This window comes from Ammospiza caudacuta, chromosome 6, assembly GCF_027887145.1.
Source record: "Ammospiza caudacuta isolate bAmmCau1 chromosome 6, bAmmCau1.pri, whole genome shotgun sequence".
Taxonomy (NCBI): Eukaryota; Metazoa; Chordata; class Aves; order Passeriformes; family Passerellidae; genus Ammospiza; species Ammospiza caudacuta.
The window spans coordinates 12,404,484-12,422,354 of record NC_080598.1 but is presented as its reverse complement, the minus strand read 5'-3'; the positions used below and the strand labels follow the sequence as shown (position 1 = coordinate 12,422,354).

Here is a 17,871-nt window from a genome sequence, read left to right as displayed (position 1 = left end):
TTAAAGCTATGGGCAGAGACACCATCCACTAGACCAAGTTGCTCCAGGCCCCATTCAGCACTTCCAGGGATGGACTTTTGGGGGTCTCCCAGAATTCTCCAGTGGGGGTACACTGTAAATTCTGGGCTGGCCAGGTGTATCCATGGGTGATCCATAGAATCCCAGAATGGTTGGGGTTGGAAGGGACCTTAAAGCCCACCCTGTCATGGGCAGGGATATTTCCTGCCGGCCCAGTTCCTCCCGTGTGTCCATGAGCACTTGCAGGGATGTGACACTGGCTCAGGGATGTGACACTGGCCCAGCAGTGTGAAACTGGCCCAGGGATATGACACTGGCTTGGGGATGTGACACTGGCTCAGCAGTGTGACACTGGCTCAGCTGTGACACTGGCCTAGCAGTGTGACACTGGCTCAGCTGTGTGACACTGTCCCAGGGATGTGACACTGGCCCAGCAGTGTGACACTGGCCCAGCAGTGTGACACTGGCTCGGGGATGTGACACTGGCCCAGCAGTGTGACACTGTCCCAGGGAATGACACTGGCCCAGCAGTGTGACACTGTCCCAGGGAGTGACACTGTCCCAGCTGTGTGACACCGTCCCAGCAGTGTGACACCGTCCCAGCTGTGTGACACTGGCCCAGCAGTGTGACACTGTCCCAGGGAGTGACACTGTCCCAGCTGTGTGACACTGGCCCAGCAGTGTGACACTGGCTCAGCTGTGTGACACTGTCCCAGGGAGTGACACTGTCCCAGCTGTGTGACACTGGCCCAGCAGTGTGACACTGGCCCAGCAGTGTGACACCAGCCCAGCTGTGTGACACTGGCCCAGCAGTGTGACACCGTCCCAGCTGTGTGACACTGGCCCAGCAGTGTGACACTGGCCCAGCAGTGTGACACCAGCCCAGCTGTGTGACACTGGCCCAGCAGTGTGACACCAGCCCAGCTGTGTGACACTGGCCCAGCAGTGTGACACCAGCCCAGCTGTGTGACACTGGCCCAGCAGTGTGACACCAGCCCAGCCCGCAGCCTGTGCCGCAGCCAGCCCGGAGCGGAGCAGCAGCTCCGGACCGTGGCCCCGGGGGAGGGGGGATGTGGCTGTCGGGAACTCGAGTCGCGCTCCCAGCAGGGTCCCCCCGCCGCTCCCCGGCCCTCCTGCCGGCCCCGGTGCCCGCGGAGCCTGAGCCGAGGGGCCCCATTGCAGAGCCCTTGTCCCGTGGCTGCCTTCCTCCAGGGCACGGTGACAGCCTCTCCTCCTCCTCCTCCTCCTCCTCCTCCTTTCCCTGGCTGGAGCGCTCGGTGCCTTTCACCCGGGATTTGTGGGTGCAGGTACGGGAGCTCCTGGCCCAGCCACGTGTAGGGCAGTGCTGGGACAGCCACACGGAGCCCCAGGGACTCCAGGCCTGCCTTGGCCTGGGCTCGGGCTCCAGCCGGATCTGGCTCCTCCACCCCTGGGGTGAGCACTGGCTGCTTCCCTTCCTCCCAGGAGGAGGAGGAGGGTGGGACTGTGTGGGAGCCTCCGTTCCAGCTCTGGCAGCGCAGCCGGGCTCCTCTGGAGCCGCCGTCCCCAGGAGGGGCTCTGGCCTCGGGGCTCGGCGTTTTATGGGGCTGCGGAGAGGACGCAGCTGGCTGCGGTCGTGACACACACACCTCAGCGGGGCCAGCGCCGGGCCACCCCTCCCTCTCGCCGGGAATGGGCTGGATGGGGCCGGGAGCGGGAGCCTGGCAGCCCTCGGGGGGTGGGTGAGCTCCCCCTGGGGCCGGGCAGCTCACCCGGGATGGCGGTGGCGGGCAAGGTGACAGCGCTGCTCCCTCGCACCCGGCGGGCTCGGGGCCACGTCCCGGCTCCTTCCCGCTCCTCCGGCTCACTTCCCGGCACATGGCACGGCGCCCTCGCCCGGGCAGCGGCTCGGCGAGACAGACGGCCACAGCTGGGCTGCCGCTGCCAGCCCGGCAGGAGGGGACACGCCGAGCCGGATGGCCGCTCCGTGCCCCTGCCCGCGCCCCAGCGCTGTCCCCACGGAGCCGGGCGCTGCCCGAGGCTCTCAGCCCGGGCCCCGCTCCGGGGCTGCAGCCGGGGTTTCGGGGTTCGGGCAGCCCCGTCCCTCCCTCCCTCCTCCGGCCGCCAAGGGCAGCGCTGGGCTGCCGGAGGTGAGCTCAGCTGCCCGGTGACGGCCCCGAGGGCAGGGCGGGCACGGCCTCACCCACTCCGGGCGATGAGGAGGAGGAGGAGGAACAGGATGTGAGGATGAAGCTTCGCAGCGCCTTGACCTGCCCGTGCCCCGTGCCCGCTTTGTCCCGGGGCCGGGGCTCCCTCTTGGCACCGCTGGCTGGCACAGGGAGAGCGGCTCGGGAGCTGCATCTGCCGGGCCGGGTTCCCTCCTCCTCCTCCTGCTCTCCTGTCTCAGGTGTGGGCCCAGCGGGAGCCGTGGCAGCCGGAAAGCCCCGCAGCCCCGGGCGCAGCGCTGGGTTTGGGGAGGGGGGAAGGCGGCGAGGGCAGCCCCGCGGCTCGGCAGCCTGCAGACCCCCGGGGACGGCCCGGCGGCTTTTCCCAACTGCTCCAGCGCTGCTGGCGGGATCTGCTGGCTCGGGGGGGAAACCAGATACGCTGCCCTGCGGCTGGGGGGGCGAGGGGCCGGCCCCACGCCGAGCGGACCCCCCCAGACACGCTGCCGGGGCGCCGGGCCGGGGCTCCCCCCAGCCGCGGATCCTTTGGGCAGCTCCGTCCGGCACCGCCGCAGCCCTCCGGATCCCCAGGGCTGCGGGGCGTCCCCCATTCACCCGGGGGAGGGGATCCAGAGCCCCCCTCGCCACCCCTGACATGTCTGTTGGGCGCGTCCTCATGGATTCAACACCAAATCCGCACTTCCCGAGCCATAAATCAGCCAGCAGCGCGTCCGTGTGCGGCTTGTCCCTACGGGGGGTCCCCAAACTGCTGCTAATGACTTCAGCACCCAGTGTCCCGGTGGGCTTGGGGACAGAGGGTCCTGCTGTGCACCCTGCGTCCCGCGGAAAGCCGGGAGGATGCGATGGCAGCCGGGAGGGCTCGGACCTGGCCGGGGCCGGGGTCTGGAGTGGAAGCGAATCCGCCTGTTACCTCCCGGCCCTTCCCGGCGCTCCCAGCGCCTTTGTTTTAAACAAAGCTTTTTTTGGGGGGAGCCAGGACGTTCCTCTCCCCGCCGAGAGAGCCCCGCGGCAGCACCCACTCATGGACGAGGGACACAAGGGGAAGGGACGGGGGGTTCCGGCTGTCGGGTCGCCCCCCTCCTCTCCGGTGGCGGCTCCGCTCGGCCCTGGAGGTCTCCCCACGCCCCCCCAGCCCACCCCGCTCACCCCCGGTGGGCTGCGGGCAGCGCCACGGTCACTGCCAAGGGCCCCGCGGGCGCCGGGACGGGGATTGTCCTAACGGGGGAGGATAACCGGGAAGAAAGCGGCTCCGGCACCGGAGGGAAGGGGCTGGGGGGTCCCGGGGCCGCGGGGAGAAGCGAAGCCCCCCCTCGGGACGGAGGGTCCCCCGGGGCTGAGCCGCCGCCGCCGCTCCGGGGGGCTCCGGTTGTGCCGCCGGGACCCCGCCGCGCTCCCCCCGCTCCGCCGCTCACCTGCCGCCGTCCCGGCGGGGCAGCGCCCGCCGCGCTGCGGCTCCCCGAGCCGGGGGGGGTCCGCGGGCCCCGGACCCCCTCTCTCGGCCGGAGGGGAGGGGGCTGGCCGTGCCAGCGAGGAGCCGAGGACCCCCCCCCTCCCCGCCCCGCCGCCACCCTTCCCGCACCGGCCGGCCCCATCCCTCCGCCGCTCCTCCCCGCTGCCCCGGGGGGGGAAGGCAGGGGGGGCAGGCTGGCACCCCACGCCCCCCCCGGCCCCGGCCCCGCCAGAGGAGCCGCTCCGCCGCACCTCGCCCCGTCCCCCCCCGTCCTCCCCTCCCCGGACCCCCCCTCCGTCCCGTCCCCCCCGTGCTCCCCCCGGGACCGGGCTCTCGGCTCTGTGCGCGGGGAGGAGGAGAGGCGAGAGGGCTCGGAGCGGCAAATGGGAGCCGCAGTCCCGGGCCGGTGTGCGGGACCGCTGCCTGCCCGCCCGGGGAGCCCAGAGCACGCACGCAGCGCCCCGGCCCCGCGCCCGTCCCGCATGGAGCTGAGAGCAGGTAGGAGACCCCCCGGCCCCGCACCGGCCCCGCACCGGCCCCGCACCGGCCCCGCCGCTGCCACTTTAACAAAAGCCGGGCGGGAGCCAGAAGCGCACCGGGGGCGCAGCGAGGCAGAAAGCGGGGGTCCCCCCCTTCCCAGCCGGCCAGCGGCACCCCGGGGGACCCCGCTCTTCCCTTCCCTTCCCTCCCCTCCGCCTTCCGCAGCGCCGGGGCTCGGCTCCAGCCTCCCCACCTCTGCCCGGTGCCGCGAGCCCGGGATGGGGATGGGGAAAGGGGGGATGAAGCCGGGGCCGGGGGGGAGAGGGAGGGAATGAATGGAGCCCGCTCTTGTGTACAATTGCATCAAATACATTCTTGAAAGCAACCTGGTTCTGCTTAACACTTGAATTGGGGAAAAAAAAAAAAAAGGAGGAAAGAAGGAGGCAGCAGCTTGGAGAGGGTGGATGCGAGCTCCAGTTTTTTTTTTTTTTCCTTTTTTTTTTTTTTTTTTATTCCTGCATTCCTGGACCCCAATCAAAAGAGCAAATCAAGGGAGGTGGAAGGGGGGAACGGCGGCGAGCGAGGCAGCCGGAGCGCGGTGCGAGCCCTCCACCCCAAAAACCCACCCAACCCGCCCCGCTTTTTTCTTTTTTTCTTTTTCCACCTAACACCCGAGCGAGCCCAAACCAAAACAAATAGAGACCGAGGGAAAAAAAAAAAAAAAGGAAAAAAAAAAAAAAAAGAAAGCCAGAAACCAACCCAAAAAAAAAAAAACCAAAAACCACCACCCAACCCTGAGCGCGAGCGAAGCAGCGAGCCAGGGCTGAGGCGAGCGGGCGGGCTCGGGGAGCCGAGCAAGAGCCGAGCCCCCCAAAATCCCCCTGCACCCCGACTATGCTAAATGTAACCGGGGAGCTCTCAGGTAAGCCCGCGGCGCTGGGTGCGGGGCGGGGGGCTGCCCCAACTCCCCTGCCTGCATCTGCCGGCAGTTTTTTCCCCCTTTCCAAACCGACTGCTGATTTTAATTTGATGTGATTAAAACGTCTGTCTGGCTTTGGGATTGATTTAAGACTTTCCCCTCTCTAGGTTGGGTTGTTGTTTCTTTTTTTTTTTTTTTTTTCTCTTTTTTTTTCCCCTTTCTCTCGTTCCCTCTTTTCCATGCATGTTTGTGATTACCAGGGAGGGAACCGCCGCTGAGCACGGAGAATTAAACCCCGGGACCGACAGAGGGGAGGAAAAGGAAAGTCGGTGGGATTTATGGGGGGCTGCAAGAGTTAGTTTTCCTGCCCGGGGCTGCATTTCGGGGCTTGACACGGGATCCGCCGCTGGAGCCGGCGTCGTTCCTGCGGGACCCGGCAGCGGGGTTGGGGTGCCGGGGAGGGGACGGCTTTGTTCCCTCGGCCCCGGCGGCCACCGGCACCCCCGGGGCGGCAGCGGGGCCGGCCGGCCTGGCGGCACACCGGCACCGGGGGCTGCTCGCCCGGAAAATGCCGGAAAACACCCTTAAAAGGTCAAAGTGTGGGCGCCGCCAGGCTCGCCGGGGTCCCGGGCGGCAGGACCGGGGCCGGGGCAGCACGAGGCCGCCGCCGGGTTCGGCTCCGGCTCCCGCGGTGCCGCCGTGACGCAGGACGGGCACGGCGGCGCGAGCGCCGGGGAACCGGAAAAGCGAGGCCGGGATCCCCGGCGGCTCCATCGCCCTCCCTGGCCCCTTCCTCTCCCCCTTCCCGCCGCCGCCGGGCCCGGCGGACGTGGCCGGACCGGTGGCACGGCCGGTGCCGAGGCCTGCGGGGACGGGCGGGGAAGGGGACGCCGAGGAGGAGCCGCAGCGCCGGGGCTCGGCCTCCGGGACCCCGTTCCCGTTCCGGGACATCCCCAGCCGGGCGGCGTCGGGACTCTCGGCATCCCCGGTGTCCCTGTTTAGCGGGCGGTGCGAGGGCACGGTGGCGGCCGCACATCTGGGCTGCATTAGGCGCAGGCTCCGCAGGGAAATGCGGAGGGCTCTGCTTACAGGGCCGCGCTGGGGGGAGATTTATGCCCTGCTAAGTGGCACCGAGCCCCATAAATCATCCCCCCGCGCTCCCCGGGGCTGCAGCGCCGGCGTCCCGGTGCCACCGTGCCAGCATCGCCGTCCCAGCGAGGGCACCTGGTGGGGATGCGCTCCTGCATGGGCTGGCTGGGAAATCTGGGATATCTGGGAAGCGGCTGGCCCGGCAGTGCTGTGGCTGCGTGTGGCACGTGGCCTGTGGGTGACAGAGGCGTCCCAGGCCTCAGCAGGGTGCTGTGGGGACATCAGGGCATGGCCGTGCCCACCAGAGCTCTGGTGCCACACTGAGCCAGCCTGGCAGGCAGTGTCCCCATGGCAGGCGATGCCAGCAGTGCCAGCAGGGCCGGAGGTGCCGGGGCATGTCACCCACAGCTCTGCGCTGCTACGTGGGCTGGCACCGGGTGTCCCCTGCCCCGCTGGAGGGCGGCCAGCCTGGCTCTGTGCTGGTGAGCCCCCAGAATGCCCCTGGAGGGCTCTGTGGCTCCGTGACCCGCTCTGGGAGCGGCAGGAAGGGATGGAGGTGCCTCTCGGGGCGTGCGTGTGGGGCAGCGGGGTCTGGTTGGGATTAGGGGCCTGCGCCCCCCTCGCCGCCAGGGGTGTTTCCATGGTGCCGCTGGCTGGAGCCGGAGCTGGATGGGAAATCCAGGCCCAGCTAATTACGGCCTCGCTGGAGTCTCCCGTGCGCGGCCGCATTTATAAACACACGGAGGAGACAGGATGTAAACACTCAGCGCCGCGAGCGAGCGAGAGCAGGCACGGTCCGCACCGGGGGGGACGCGGGGCCTGAGCCCCCTGCGCCACCACCCACCCTGGCACGGCAGCTTTGCTGTGCATGGATGGGATGGGATGGGATGGGATGGGATGGGATGGATGGATGGATGGATGGATGGATGGATGGATGGGATGGGATGGATGGGATGGGGACCCCACAGCGGTGGCCGTGGGGGTGCTCATGGGGAGCAAGGGCACATGTGTTTTTCCTTTTGGAACCCAGGGAATACTGCGTTTGTGGTATCTGGGTGTGGAAGGTGAGCATCCCCATGTCCCCACCGTGCCAGCTCCACAGGGACACTGCTGTGCTGTGGTGTCACCTCCCCAGACACGGCGGGGTTAAATGCCAGCAGTGTGGGGACACAGAGGCGGCTGTCCATGAGTGTCACCCACTCCAGGCCCCTCGGAGCTGCTGGCCACACTGGGCTGGGAAACCCCTGTGAAGGGTTAAGCGGTGCCCGTTGGTGGCCAGGACAATGGCTGGGGTAGCGGGGACAGGGCTGCTTTGTCCTCTGCCACAGCCATGCCTGGCCACCGCCAGACCTCCCGTGCTGGCCCCAGGAGCGGGGCTGCGGGCTGTTCGGGGCTCTGCTGGCCGCCGGCCCATCAGATACAGGGCAGCTCCCGCCGCGGCGCTGGGGCCGCCTCGGCCCCGTCCTGGGCCGGGGGCTCCGGGGCCGGGGGGTCTCCCCTTCCCGCCGCCGCCCCCGCCGCCCGGCTTTCGGGAAAGCGGCTCTGTGGTCGCGCAGCCCTGGCGGCTCTGCCCACAGCATGCCCAGCGAACAGCTCACCGTCTCCCTGGCCGAATTCCTGCCTCGGCCGCTGGCCGGGAGGTCTGGCCAGCGCCGCTGCCTGCGCTGCCGGGCGGGTGGCAGGCCGGGGGTCCCCGGTGTCACCCCAAAGGGGGCGAGCCGCGTCCCCGCTGCCACGTGTGCGGTGGGCGTCCGTGGCACCGCCGGTGTGTCCTGTTGGGTGTGCTGGCAGAGCAGGGGGTGCCCGCTGCCCTGGCCCCCCGTCACCCCGGCTGCTCGGGTGTCCCCAGGGCCCAGCGGGTGACCCCGGGCAGGCACGCCATGAGCTGCTTACGTGGGCTGGGAGCATCCTGGCCGCGCTCCAGGGCCGGTTTTGAAACCCTCGGGCTCTTCCTCTCCGACGTCACCGGGATCCAGCTGTGCCGGCTGGAGCCTCCCTCCTCCACTGTCTGTGCCGGTGGGTGCCCGGCGCCAGCCGCGGGGACAGGGTAGGCAGGAGACAGCGGGGGCACCGGCTGTGGCTGGGCCATTGTCACTGCTGGGCCACAGTCACCGTCACTGCTGTGCCACTGTTATCGTCACTGTTGTGCCCCGGTCACTGTCACTGCTGTGTCATGGCCACCGTCATTACCGTGCAGTGTCACTGTCACTGCTGTGTCATGTGTGTCATGGTTACACTGCTGTGTCATGTGTGTGCATGTGTGTCAGTGCTGTGCCCCAGTCACTGTCACAGCTGTGCCAGGGTCGCTTGTGCCCTTGTCACTGTGTCATGATCACCACTGCTCAGCGCCATCCATTCTGTGCATCCCACCATTCCCACCCCTCAGACACCCACCTCCATCATCCTCATCCTCATCCTTGTGTCCGGGCCACCTGCCCGGGATCCACCATGGCTGCATCCCAATCTCCCATCCCTGCCATCCCCCCACATCCCGCTCCCCGGCTGTGTTTGGTTTGGCACTGGCCAGGCCGGGGCGGGTGTAAATCCCGCCTGGAAACCGGAGCCGGCGGCGGGCGAGGGTCCGGCCAAAGCAAACACCGGGGGGGGGTTCTGTGTGCTGTGAGTCACCGCGGCCCCCCCGCCCCCCCCGGCCCACGCTCGCACGCACGGGGAGCCAGCCGCACGCTCCGTGCACCGGGAGGCACCGGGACACACCGGGACACACCGGGATGCACGCACGGGGGACACAGGGGCACGTGGCGCCATGTGGGGTGTCACAGCGTGGTGTGGTGTGGTGTGTGCACGGCGTGTCGCATGTGGGTGGCGCGTAACAGTGTGTCTCCCCCGATGGGGTACGTGCACAGCACGCTGAATGTTTGCCCGGCATGTCCTGTGAGTGCCACACGTGTCACGGGCCTGTGTGGGAGATGACACACCTGGGTGGTGGCTCATGTGTGCGGTGTGTCACACGTGTGCACGGTGTCACACTGCATGGTGTCACACGTCTGGAAAGTGCCCCCACGCCCGTGTGATGCACACACATCAGGTGCATCCCAGGTGTGCCCTGGACGCATCCCAGAGGTGTCATGAGTGTCCTGCACACCTCTGGTGCGTATCCCAGGTGTGACAGTGCCCTGCACACCTCCGGGGTGCATCCCAGGTGTGACAGTGCCCTGCACACCCGTTGACTCGCATCCCCCACAGCGAGGTTTGCGGTTCGCAGGACACCCAGGGCGGTGATGCCGCTGTGGCCGGAGCCGGGGTGTCCCCGAGGGCCCCAGTGCGTCACCCGGGGCCGGTGACGGGGAGCGGTGACGCGCGGGGCGCGGGGGGCTGCCCGCAGCGGGAGCCCCGCGGTGCCGAGCCGTGCCAGCGGCCGGGCTTTCCCGGGAAGCGCTGCCGGGAAGGCCGGCTGTGGCGAGCCGGGGGTGCCAGCTGGCCGCAGCGTGCTGGCCGCGGGCCGTGACCTTTGCGGAGCCGCCGGCCGCGCTCCGGGGCCGCCCTGACGTCAGGCCGGTGATGACGGGGACCCCGCCGGCGCTTTCCGGTGCCTCCGCAAAGGTCACCCCGCGCCCCGGCCGCTCCGAGGAGCCGCTTCCCACCCCCCTCCCCCCCATATTCCCGGTGGCCCCTCGGCGGGGGTCCCCGCTGGGTGCCCGGGCCGCTCCGGCGTTGGCGGTGCCCAAATATATCCCAGGCGTGTGTCCCGGCGGGAATGCCGCGGCCGCGCTGCTCCAGACCATATAAAGGATTGTTGGTGCAGCCGCGGGCGGGAGCGCTCCGAGGGGAGCCGGGGGTCACCGCGCTGAGATGGGGGGTTCCTGCTGCTCCGGGGGCTGGTGAGGTGAGGGGGATCCCACCCTCCCCTCCTCCGTGCCTCAGTTTCCCCGGGTTCAGACCGGAGACTCGGGGATACTCTGCAGGCTCAGCGCCGCACACACGGAGACAGAGTGTCCCTGTCACCCGCCCTGAGGTGCTGTGTGTCCCCCACAGGTGATTCTTGGGGGATCTTCACCTTCCTGTGCGCCGCGCTTTGCAACCTGCCGGCGCTGCCGGCGCTGAACTGCTCCGAGGAGCTGGGCGCCGGCCAGTCCATCCAGCAGACGTACGACCTGACCCGCTACCTGGAGCACCAGCTCCGCACTCTCGCCGGCACCTACGTGAGTCCCTGACGCGGCACCCCCGGGATATCCACCCCGTGCCCAGCTGCTCCCACGCCGGAGGGCGCGGAAATGCCTCATCGCCCCCCGGGCGCAGGGCGGCTCCCGGGCACCCTCCCCTCGGCCCGTGATTCCGTCATGGGCGCGGGCATCCGCCTCTCCCTCCCCGCCGGCGTCGCCGACTCACCCGGAGGTTCCCCGTCCCTGCCCTGACGTGCCCTCGGCGGGCCCGGCGCGTTCGGTGCCAAGCGGTGACGGTGGCACCGCCCGGGCCGCGCTGGAACCTCCGGCTGGGGCAGGGCACGAGGGGGACGTGACGGGAGAAGGGAGAGCCGCGATGAGCGGGATGAGCGGGACGTGGAGCTGGGCACGGCGTGGATTTGTATCCCTGACTCCCGGCACCCCCATTCCCTTCCAGCTGAACTACCTGGGCCCCCCGTTCAATGAGCCCGACTTCAACCCGCCGCGGCTGGTGCGCGCCGAGCCACGCGTGCCCAGCGCCACCGTGGACCTGGACCTGTGGCGGGGCCTGACGGACAACGCGCGCCTGGCCGCCAACTACCGGGCCTACAGCCGCCTGCTCTGCTACCTGCGGCTGCTGGACGGGCAGGTGGGCACGGCCGAGCTGCGCCACCGCCTCGCCCACTTCTGCGCCAGCCTGCAGGGGCTGGTGCTCAGCATCGGCGGCGTCATGTCCTCGCTGGGGTACCCGCTGCCCGCCGGGCCCGCCGCGCCGCCCGCCGGGCCCCCCGGCACGCACGCCGCTCCCAATGACTTCCTGAAGAAGATGGATGATTTCTGGCTGCTGAAGGAGCTGCAGACCTGGCTCTGGCGCTCGGCCAAGGACTTCAACCGCCTCAAGAAGAAGGTGCCGCCCGCTGTGGTCACCCTGCGGCTGGAGGCGAGGGGGTTCTGAGCACCTGCTGGGCTCCAGTGCCACCACGGCCATGCAGGTCCCCTCTTCCACCACCCGTGTGCCTTGAGAAATGGGGCTCCAACCCCCAAACCACCCCACAACCTCATCATCACCTGGCAGTGCCTTGAAAGATGGGGCTCCTGACATCACATGTCACCACAGCCACCCTGCAGCCCCTCCATCATCATCATCATACTGTGCCTTAAGGAACAGGGCTCCTGACCCCAAGTGCCACCATGGCCACCCCATGTTCCCTGTCCACCACCAGTGTGATTTCAGAAATAGGGTTTCTGACCCCCAAGTGCCCCCACAGCCACCTCACAATCCCACTTTCACCACGGTGCCTTAAGTGAGGGGCTCCTCACCCGAAGTGCCACCCACCACAGCCACCTCACGTCCCCTCTGTCACCACACTCTGCTGTATGGCATGCGTCTCCTGACCCCAAATGCCACCAAAGCCACTCCATGTCCCCTCTTCACAACCAGCGTCCCTTCAAAACTGTCTCCTGACTCTGGAGTGCTGCCAAAACCACCCCATGTCCTTATCATCACCCAGCTGTGCCTTAAGGGGTGGAGTTCCTCACCCCAAAGTGCCACCACAGTCACCCCACAGCCCCTCCGTCACTATGTTGTGTCTTAAGGGACAGGTGTCCTGACTCCCGAATGCCCCTCCATGGTGTCCCCAGCCCCCAGGGTGCCTGTCCCCATCCCTAAAATCTCCAGAGTGGGTGAAAACCCCGCCCATCCCAAAAAGGACCAACGCCCTCTGAGCATAGGAATAAGCCCCGCCCCAGCCAGCAGCAAGCCACGCCCCCGGAGCAATAGGCTCCGCCCCAGACGGCAATAAGCCCCGCCCACCCGCCTGTGTAGCAAGCCCCGCCTCCTCCCGCATCAGGCCCCGCCCCCTGTCCCAAGCCCCGCCTCCCCATGGGTGCCCATCGATGGGCGGTGGGGCAAGGCCCTGGGGCGCGGCCGCTGTCCCGGTGCGTCTATGAGTGTTTATTTATTGGAGATGTTTATTTATTGGGGTATTTATTGCAGAAGATCTATTCTTGTATGAACGAATAAAAGCCTTTCTCCAGCCCCCCGCCTCGCCCGTGCCACACCCCGGTCACGGCTCCGTGTGGAATTTGGGCTGTTCCCATCAGTGCCATCAGTAGGGATCAGAGTGAAAGGCTCCAAGTGTGGGGATTGGGGTGTTCCCCTCTCTCACAGGGTGGGGATCCAGGTAGGAGGACAAGCACTCCCCACCTTGGCACCCCTTCCCTGGGCACTACTTGGGGGTGCCCAGGATCATGTGGAAGGTTCCAGGCTGGGGCTCGAAGCCGATGGCCTGCAGGGCGTGCAGTGAGGCCGTGTTGTGGGGCAGCACGGCGCAGTAGATGGGGAAGCCGCGGGCGTGCAGCTCCCGGCCCAGCGCGTTCAGCGGGAGCCCGGTGAGGCCGCGGCCGCGCCAGGCGGGCACGGTGTAGCCGTGGCGCAGGCAGCCCTGCCCGTCCAGCAGGCTCCAGGACACCGGGCGCCCCCGCGGGCCCAGCAGGCAGGCGGAGGGCAGCGCCCGCACCAGCCCCAGCAGGAAGGCCCGGCTGCGGGCATTGCCCCCCAGCGCCCACGTGGCGTTGAGCAGAGAGATGTGGGATGGGGACACGGGCGCCAGGCGCAGGCCCGGGGGCATCCTGCAACAGGGCATGGCAGAGGGGGGAATGCTGAACGCTGGTTCCAGCTGGGATGGCAGATGGGGTGGGATTGGGAACCCCTGTGCCACCCAGGGATGGAATATGAGACCTTAATACCAGCCAGGAGTGGGATTGGGGACCCCTGTGCCACCCAGAGATGGAATCTGGGACCCTCATGCCACCCAGGAATAGGACTGGGGACCCCTGTGCCACCCAAGGATGGAATACGGGACTCTTATACCACCCAGGAGTGGGATTGAGGCACCCTGTGCCTCCCAGGAATGGAATACGAGACCCTGGTTTCCCCAAGGGATGGATTTGGGAACCCCTGTGCCACCCAGGGATGGAATATGGGGCCCTTATACCACCCAGGAGTAGGATTGGGGACCCCTGTGCTACCCAGGGATGGAATCTGGAACCCTCATGACGCCTAGGAGTGGGACTGGGGACCCCTGTGCCACCCAAGGATGTGCTCAGTGATCCCACTCATGTCACCTAGTGACCCCTGTGCCACTCAGGCAAGTGCTCAGGGACCCCTGTGCCACCCAGGGATGGAATATGAGACCCTGGTTTCCCCTAGGGATGGGATTGGGAACCCCTGTGCCACCCAGAGATGGACTCTGAGACCCTCATAACACCCAGGAGAGGGACTGAGGACCCCTGTGCCACCCGGAGGTGTGCTCAGTGATCCCTCTCATGTCACCCAGTGATCCCTGTGCCACTCAGGCAAGTGCTGAGGGACCCCTGTGCCACCCAGGGGTGTGCTCAGTGATCCCACTCATGTCACCCTGTGCCTGTCAGGGATGTGCTTGGGGACTGCTGTGGCACCAAGGGAGGTGACTATGACCCCCCTGTGCTACCCAGAAATGTGACAGGTCTCCATGTGCCACCCAGGGATGTGACTGGTCCCTCAGTGACCGTGTGCCCCCAGTGCCCCCTGTGCCCCCAGTGCCCCTCACTCACTGCCTGCGGGGCTGGGGGGGCTCAGGGCTCATCAGCGCCCGGTACTGGATCGTCTCCACCTTCAGGCCCCTGGCACTGGCCACCTCCTGCACGGCCTGGTCCAGCCCATCCTGCATCCCTGGGACACCCTGTCAGCCAGACAGGGGACCCAGAAGGAGGGTAGAGGAGCCCAGCGTCCTCCCAGTGCCATCCTTACCCAGAATCTGGAAGGCTCTTTCCCGGGTCAGGGCCTCAGTGCCCTCCAGCAGTGCCTGCAGGGCTCCCTTGTCCCGGTAGAACACGGACAGCTGATTGGTGTAGTAGTCCCTGGGGTCCCTGTGGTCCTGGGAGGGACATGGAGCTGAGGGTAGCACCCCAGTTCCCGGGCCCCTGGGGTGTGGGGTGCTGCTGCCAGGGCAGGGGCAGCACCCAGGGCAGCACCTCTGGGCGCAGGCGGGTCAGGACGATGCTGAAATTGGGCCAGGAGTCCACCAGCACCTCGTGGGAGGCCGGGTTCCCCCTGGCCACCGTCATCACTGTCCCCAGGACCTGCACGGAAGGTCATTGTCACCTGTAGGACAGGGCAGAGGGGACAGACGGTGCCCAGAGTCCCTCTGGTCCCTCACCAGCAGGGGAGAGGGAGCAGCAGAGACCCCAGGGTGTCTGTCTGCAGCAGGGCAGGGGAGAGGGGACACAGGGGTCCTTGTCACCACCAGGGTACGTGGGGAGGCAGAGGGGTCCCAGGGTCCTCATACTGGCAAGGCAGGGGACAGGGGACAGGGACAAGGACAGGGACAGGGACAGGGGACAGGGACAAGGACAGGGACAGGGACAGGGACAGGGACAGGGGGGTCCCGGGAATCAGCAGCACTGACAGGACAAGGGTGAGGGGACAAAGGAGACCCCAGGGTCCTCACCACCGACAGAGAGGGAGGGACAGAGGGACAGAGGGATCCCCAGGGACACTGTCACCAGCAGGACAGGGCAGAGGGGACAGAGGGAGCCTCGGGGTGGCTGTCACCGGCAGGGTGGTGGGCAGGCTCTTCCTCAGGGTCTCCTCCAGGAGCTGCAGCTGGGCTGGGCACCTCAGGATCTGCATGGCTTCGTGACCGTGGGGCAGGTGGGGACACCGAGGATCCGTGGGGAGCTGGTGGCACTGGGGCAATGTCCCAGAGTGTCCCAGCCAGGCACTCGTCCTCAGGTGGCCACGGGGCTGGCCCGGTGCCCAGTGTTCAGCAGGATGGACCCTGCCCGCTGCCCCCCAAGGCAGGGGGCACTCGCTGGCCCGTGACAGCTGCGGTAACCATTGTCACCAAGCGCCACACTGTCTCCAGACTCGCACTCCACAGCCCCCCGGAACCCACAGACTCAGGACTCTTGCAGGGTGAGTGCTGGAGGAGATGGGGGCTGTGGGGAAAGGGATGGGGACAGGGACAGGGGCCATGCCTGGTGGCCCTGTCCCCCTGTTACTGAGGGTCTCTCAGCAGGACAATGAAGATCCTGACATGCTCTGCCCACCTGCAGCAACTGGAGGGGATCCTGAGGAAGAGCCTGCCCATTGCCCTGCCGGTGATGGGGACCCCGCTGTCACCCCTTCCCTGTGCCATGACTGGGACACCAATGCCACTCCCACCCTGCCAATCACAGGGACCCTGCTGTCACCCCTGCACTGTGCCACTATGGGGACCCCAATGCCACCCCCACCCTGCCAATCACAGGGACCCTGCTGTCACCCCTGCCCTGTGCCATGACTAGGACATCAGTGTCACTCATCTGTTACTGTGATGGGGACCCCAAAATTGCCCTTGCCGTGAGGGGGAACCCAATACCACCCCCGATGGTGATGGGGACCCCTGTGTCATTAGGGACCCTTTTTGCTGCCCTGTTCCGCACACCTGCCCCCCTCCCCTCAGCTCTGACCCCACACTGCCCCCATATCAAGCCCCCATCCCTGACCCCCATCTGTCCCCTCCTTGTCCCTCATGGCTGACCCCCTTTGCTCCAGGTCTTCGGGGCAGTGCTGAACATCAACCGGGGCAACCCTGGCCAGTTCGAGGTGCTGGTGGACAAGTGGCCTGAATTCGGTGCCGTGCTGGCCCGGCCCAGCGGAGAGGTGGCCAGTGGGGACACTGCAGGAGAGGGGTGACACGGTGCCCTGGCACGTGCCAGGCGCGCTCAGAGCAGCCGTGGGTGCCCCCAGGTGCCGGCCAATGATGGCTACTGGAACACGCAGGCGGCGTTCTACCGGGACCTGGGCGCGTACCGGGCGCTGCTGGAGACCCCCGGCTGCCTGCGCTGGGACGCCGCCTTCACCCTCATCGGTGGCCTGGGGACATCCTGGGGAGGGACTGGGGAGGGACTGGGCAGCACTGGGAGTGTGGAACACCAGGGAGAGCTGGTGGAGGCAGGGAGGAACTGGGAGGTACTGGTGGAAGGGATTGGGAGTACTGGAGGACATTGAGGATGGGTGTTTGGGTGCTGGGGAGCACTGGAGGCCTGATTTGGTGTGCTGGCATGGGGTTTGGTGGGTGATACCAGTGGGAAGTGTTGGGGTGGGATTTGGGGGTGCTGGGGAGCAGCAGGGAATTGCACTGCTGGGCACCCTGGAAGCAGGGTCCTGTGGGGGGGTGCTGGGGTTGAACTTGGGGATTCTGGGGCTCTGGGAAGCATTGCAGCTGGATTTGTGGGTCCTTGGGGACACTGGGAGTGCTGGGGATGGACTTGGGGATGATGGGAGTGGGATTGGGGTATTGGGCACGCTGGAAGCAGGGATTTGGGGGCTGGGAATAGAGGCTGGTGTTGCAGGTAGGCCCTGGGGACACTGAGGACACCGGGGTCATACAGGGGTGCTGGGGACAGGGATGGTGGGGTACAGGAGGAACAGAACCCCCTGACACCTCCATCCCCAGGGCTGCAGGACGGGCTGGCCACAGTGTCCCAGGAGCTGGCAGGGAAGAAGGGTGTGGAGCTGGACATTGTCGAGTACTACTCCTACTGGCACCCTGACCCCAGCAGCATGCCGGAGCCCCGGTGAGAGCCCCCCACCCTCATCCCCACACAGGGACACCCCCGAGCCCGCCACTAACTCCTGCCTCACCCAGGCCAGCCCCCGGGGTGCGCGTGGGCTCCCTGAGCCCCTCGCACGTGGACCTGCTCAACGAGACGTGGCCCTACGGGGGCAACGCCCGCAGCCGGCGCTTCCTGGCCGAGATCTTGGGGCGCTTCCCGCAAGTGTGCCTGCAGGACGGCAGCGGGCAGCCCGTGGCCTGGGTGCTGACGGATCATTTCGGGACGGGCACCCACAGCTACACCCTGCCCGAGCACCGGCGGCACGGGCACATGCAGGTGGCGCTGACGGTGGCGGCGCAGCGGGCACACGCCCGCGGGTTCCCCACCTTTGGGCACACGGCGCTGGGCAACCGGCCCATGCAGCAGCTGCAGGAGATGCTGGGGAACCGGCGCCTGCCCGGGGTCTGCCGCTACATCCTGCACAATCCCGGCCTGGACAGGGACGCGCCCTGAGGCCCTGCTGTCCCCTCTTTGTGCTGACATCAAATTAAACAGCGGTGTGGAGTTTTGTGGGTTTTGTGTCCCCTCAGCACTGACGGTTACAGCGGGGACACAGCTTGGTGGCTCACGTGTCACCGCTGAGGCACACAGCGGGATCCCCTGGGAGTCACCCCAAGCATCTCAGTTATTCTCAGTCCCCCAAGGGAGGGCTGAAAGCCGCAGGCAAATCTGCACTGGTGGCACCTGCGGTGTCACCCCCTGAACCAGGGCGGTGTCACCACAGCAGGGGGTGGGACAGGCAGGCACTGGGGGGACAAACAGTGACACACAGGACAGAGTGGGACAGGGCAGACGGTGACAGTGTCACAGCGTGAGTCGTGGTTTGGGGGGCTGATGGGAACAGACAAGGGGTGACAGTGTTCAGGCTGGTGGGGAGTGCTGGGATGGGGGTGACAATGTCCAGGCTGACAGGGAGAAACCACAAGCGTGACAGTGCCTGAGGTGATTGGGACTGTCACAGGGGTGACAATGCCAGAGCGCAGTGGG

At 67.3% G+C, this 17,871-nt stretch overlaps 3 protein-coding genes across 5 annotated transcripts; 2 read left to right on the top strand and 1 right to left on the bottom strand.

Moving 5' to 3' along the window:
* Positions 1-4,100: 4,100 nt before the first annotated feature.
* CLCF1 (cardiotrophin like cytokine factor 1) lies at positions 4,101-11,197 on the top strand. 2 transcript variants are annotated; one of them, XM_058807776.1, is made up of 3 exons: positions 4,101-4,131; positions 10,115-10,281; positions 10,700-11,197. In XM_058807776.1, the coding sequence occupies exons 1-3, from the start codon at positions 4,116-4,118 to the stop codon at positions 11,195-11,197; spliced, it is 681 nt and encodes a 226-aa protein (XP_058663759.1). In that variant the 5' UTR covers positions 4,101-4,115. The 2 variants fall into 2 exon arrangements, with proteins under 2 accessions (XP_058663759.1, XP_058663760.1); XM_058807777.1 differs by lacking the exon at positions 4,101-4,131 and adding an exon at positions 4,954-5,035.
* A 1,120-nt stretch (positions 11,198-12,317) lies between these two features.
* Positions 12,318-15,043, bottom strand: LOC131558861 (glycine N-acyltransferase-like protein 3). Its single transcript, XM_058806921.1, has 5 exons — positions 14,837-15,043; positions 14,257-14,364; positions 14,033-14,159; positions 13,837-13,954; positions 12,318-12,873 (listed from the first exon to the last, which is right to left on the bottom strand). The coding sequence occupies exons 1-5, from the start codon at positions 14,912-14,914 to the stop codon at positions 12,471-12,473; spliced, it is 834 nt and encodes a 277-aa protein (XP_058662904.1). The 5' UTR covers positions 14,915-15,043; the 3' UTR covers positions 12,318-12,470.
* Positions 15,044-15,127: 84 nt separating this feature from the next.
* Positions 15,128-17,359, top strand: LOC131558860 (glycine N-acyltransferase-like protein 3). Of its 2 annotated transcripts, none has more exons than XM_058806919.1 (6): positions 15,128-15,199; positions 15,303-15,384; positions 15,821-15,928; positions 16,016-16,136; positions 16,725-16,845; positions 16,917-17,359. In XM_058806919.1, exons 2-6 carry the CDS (start codon positions 15,307-15,309, stop codon positions 17,335-17,337), a joined length of 849 nt encoding a protein of 282 aa, XP_058662902.1. In that variant the 5' UTR covers positions 15,128-15,199; positions 15,303-15,306; the 3' UTR covers positions 17,338-17,359. The 2 variants fall into 2 exon arrangements, with proteins under 2 accessions (XP_058662902.1, XP_058662903.1); XM_058806920.1 differs by having other exon boundaries at positions 15,183-15,199; positions 15,300-15,384.
* Positions 17,360-17,871: the final 512 nt, after the last annotated feature.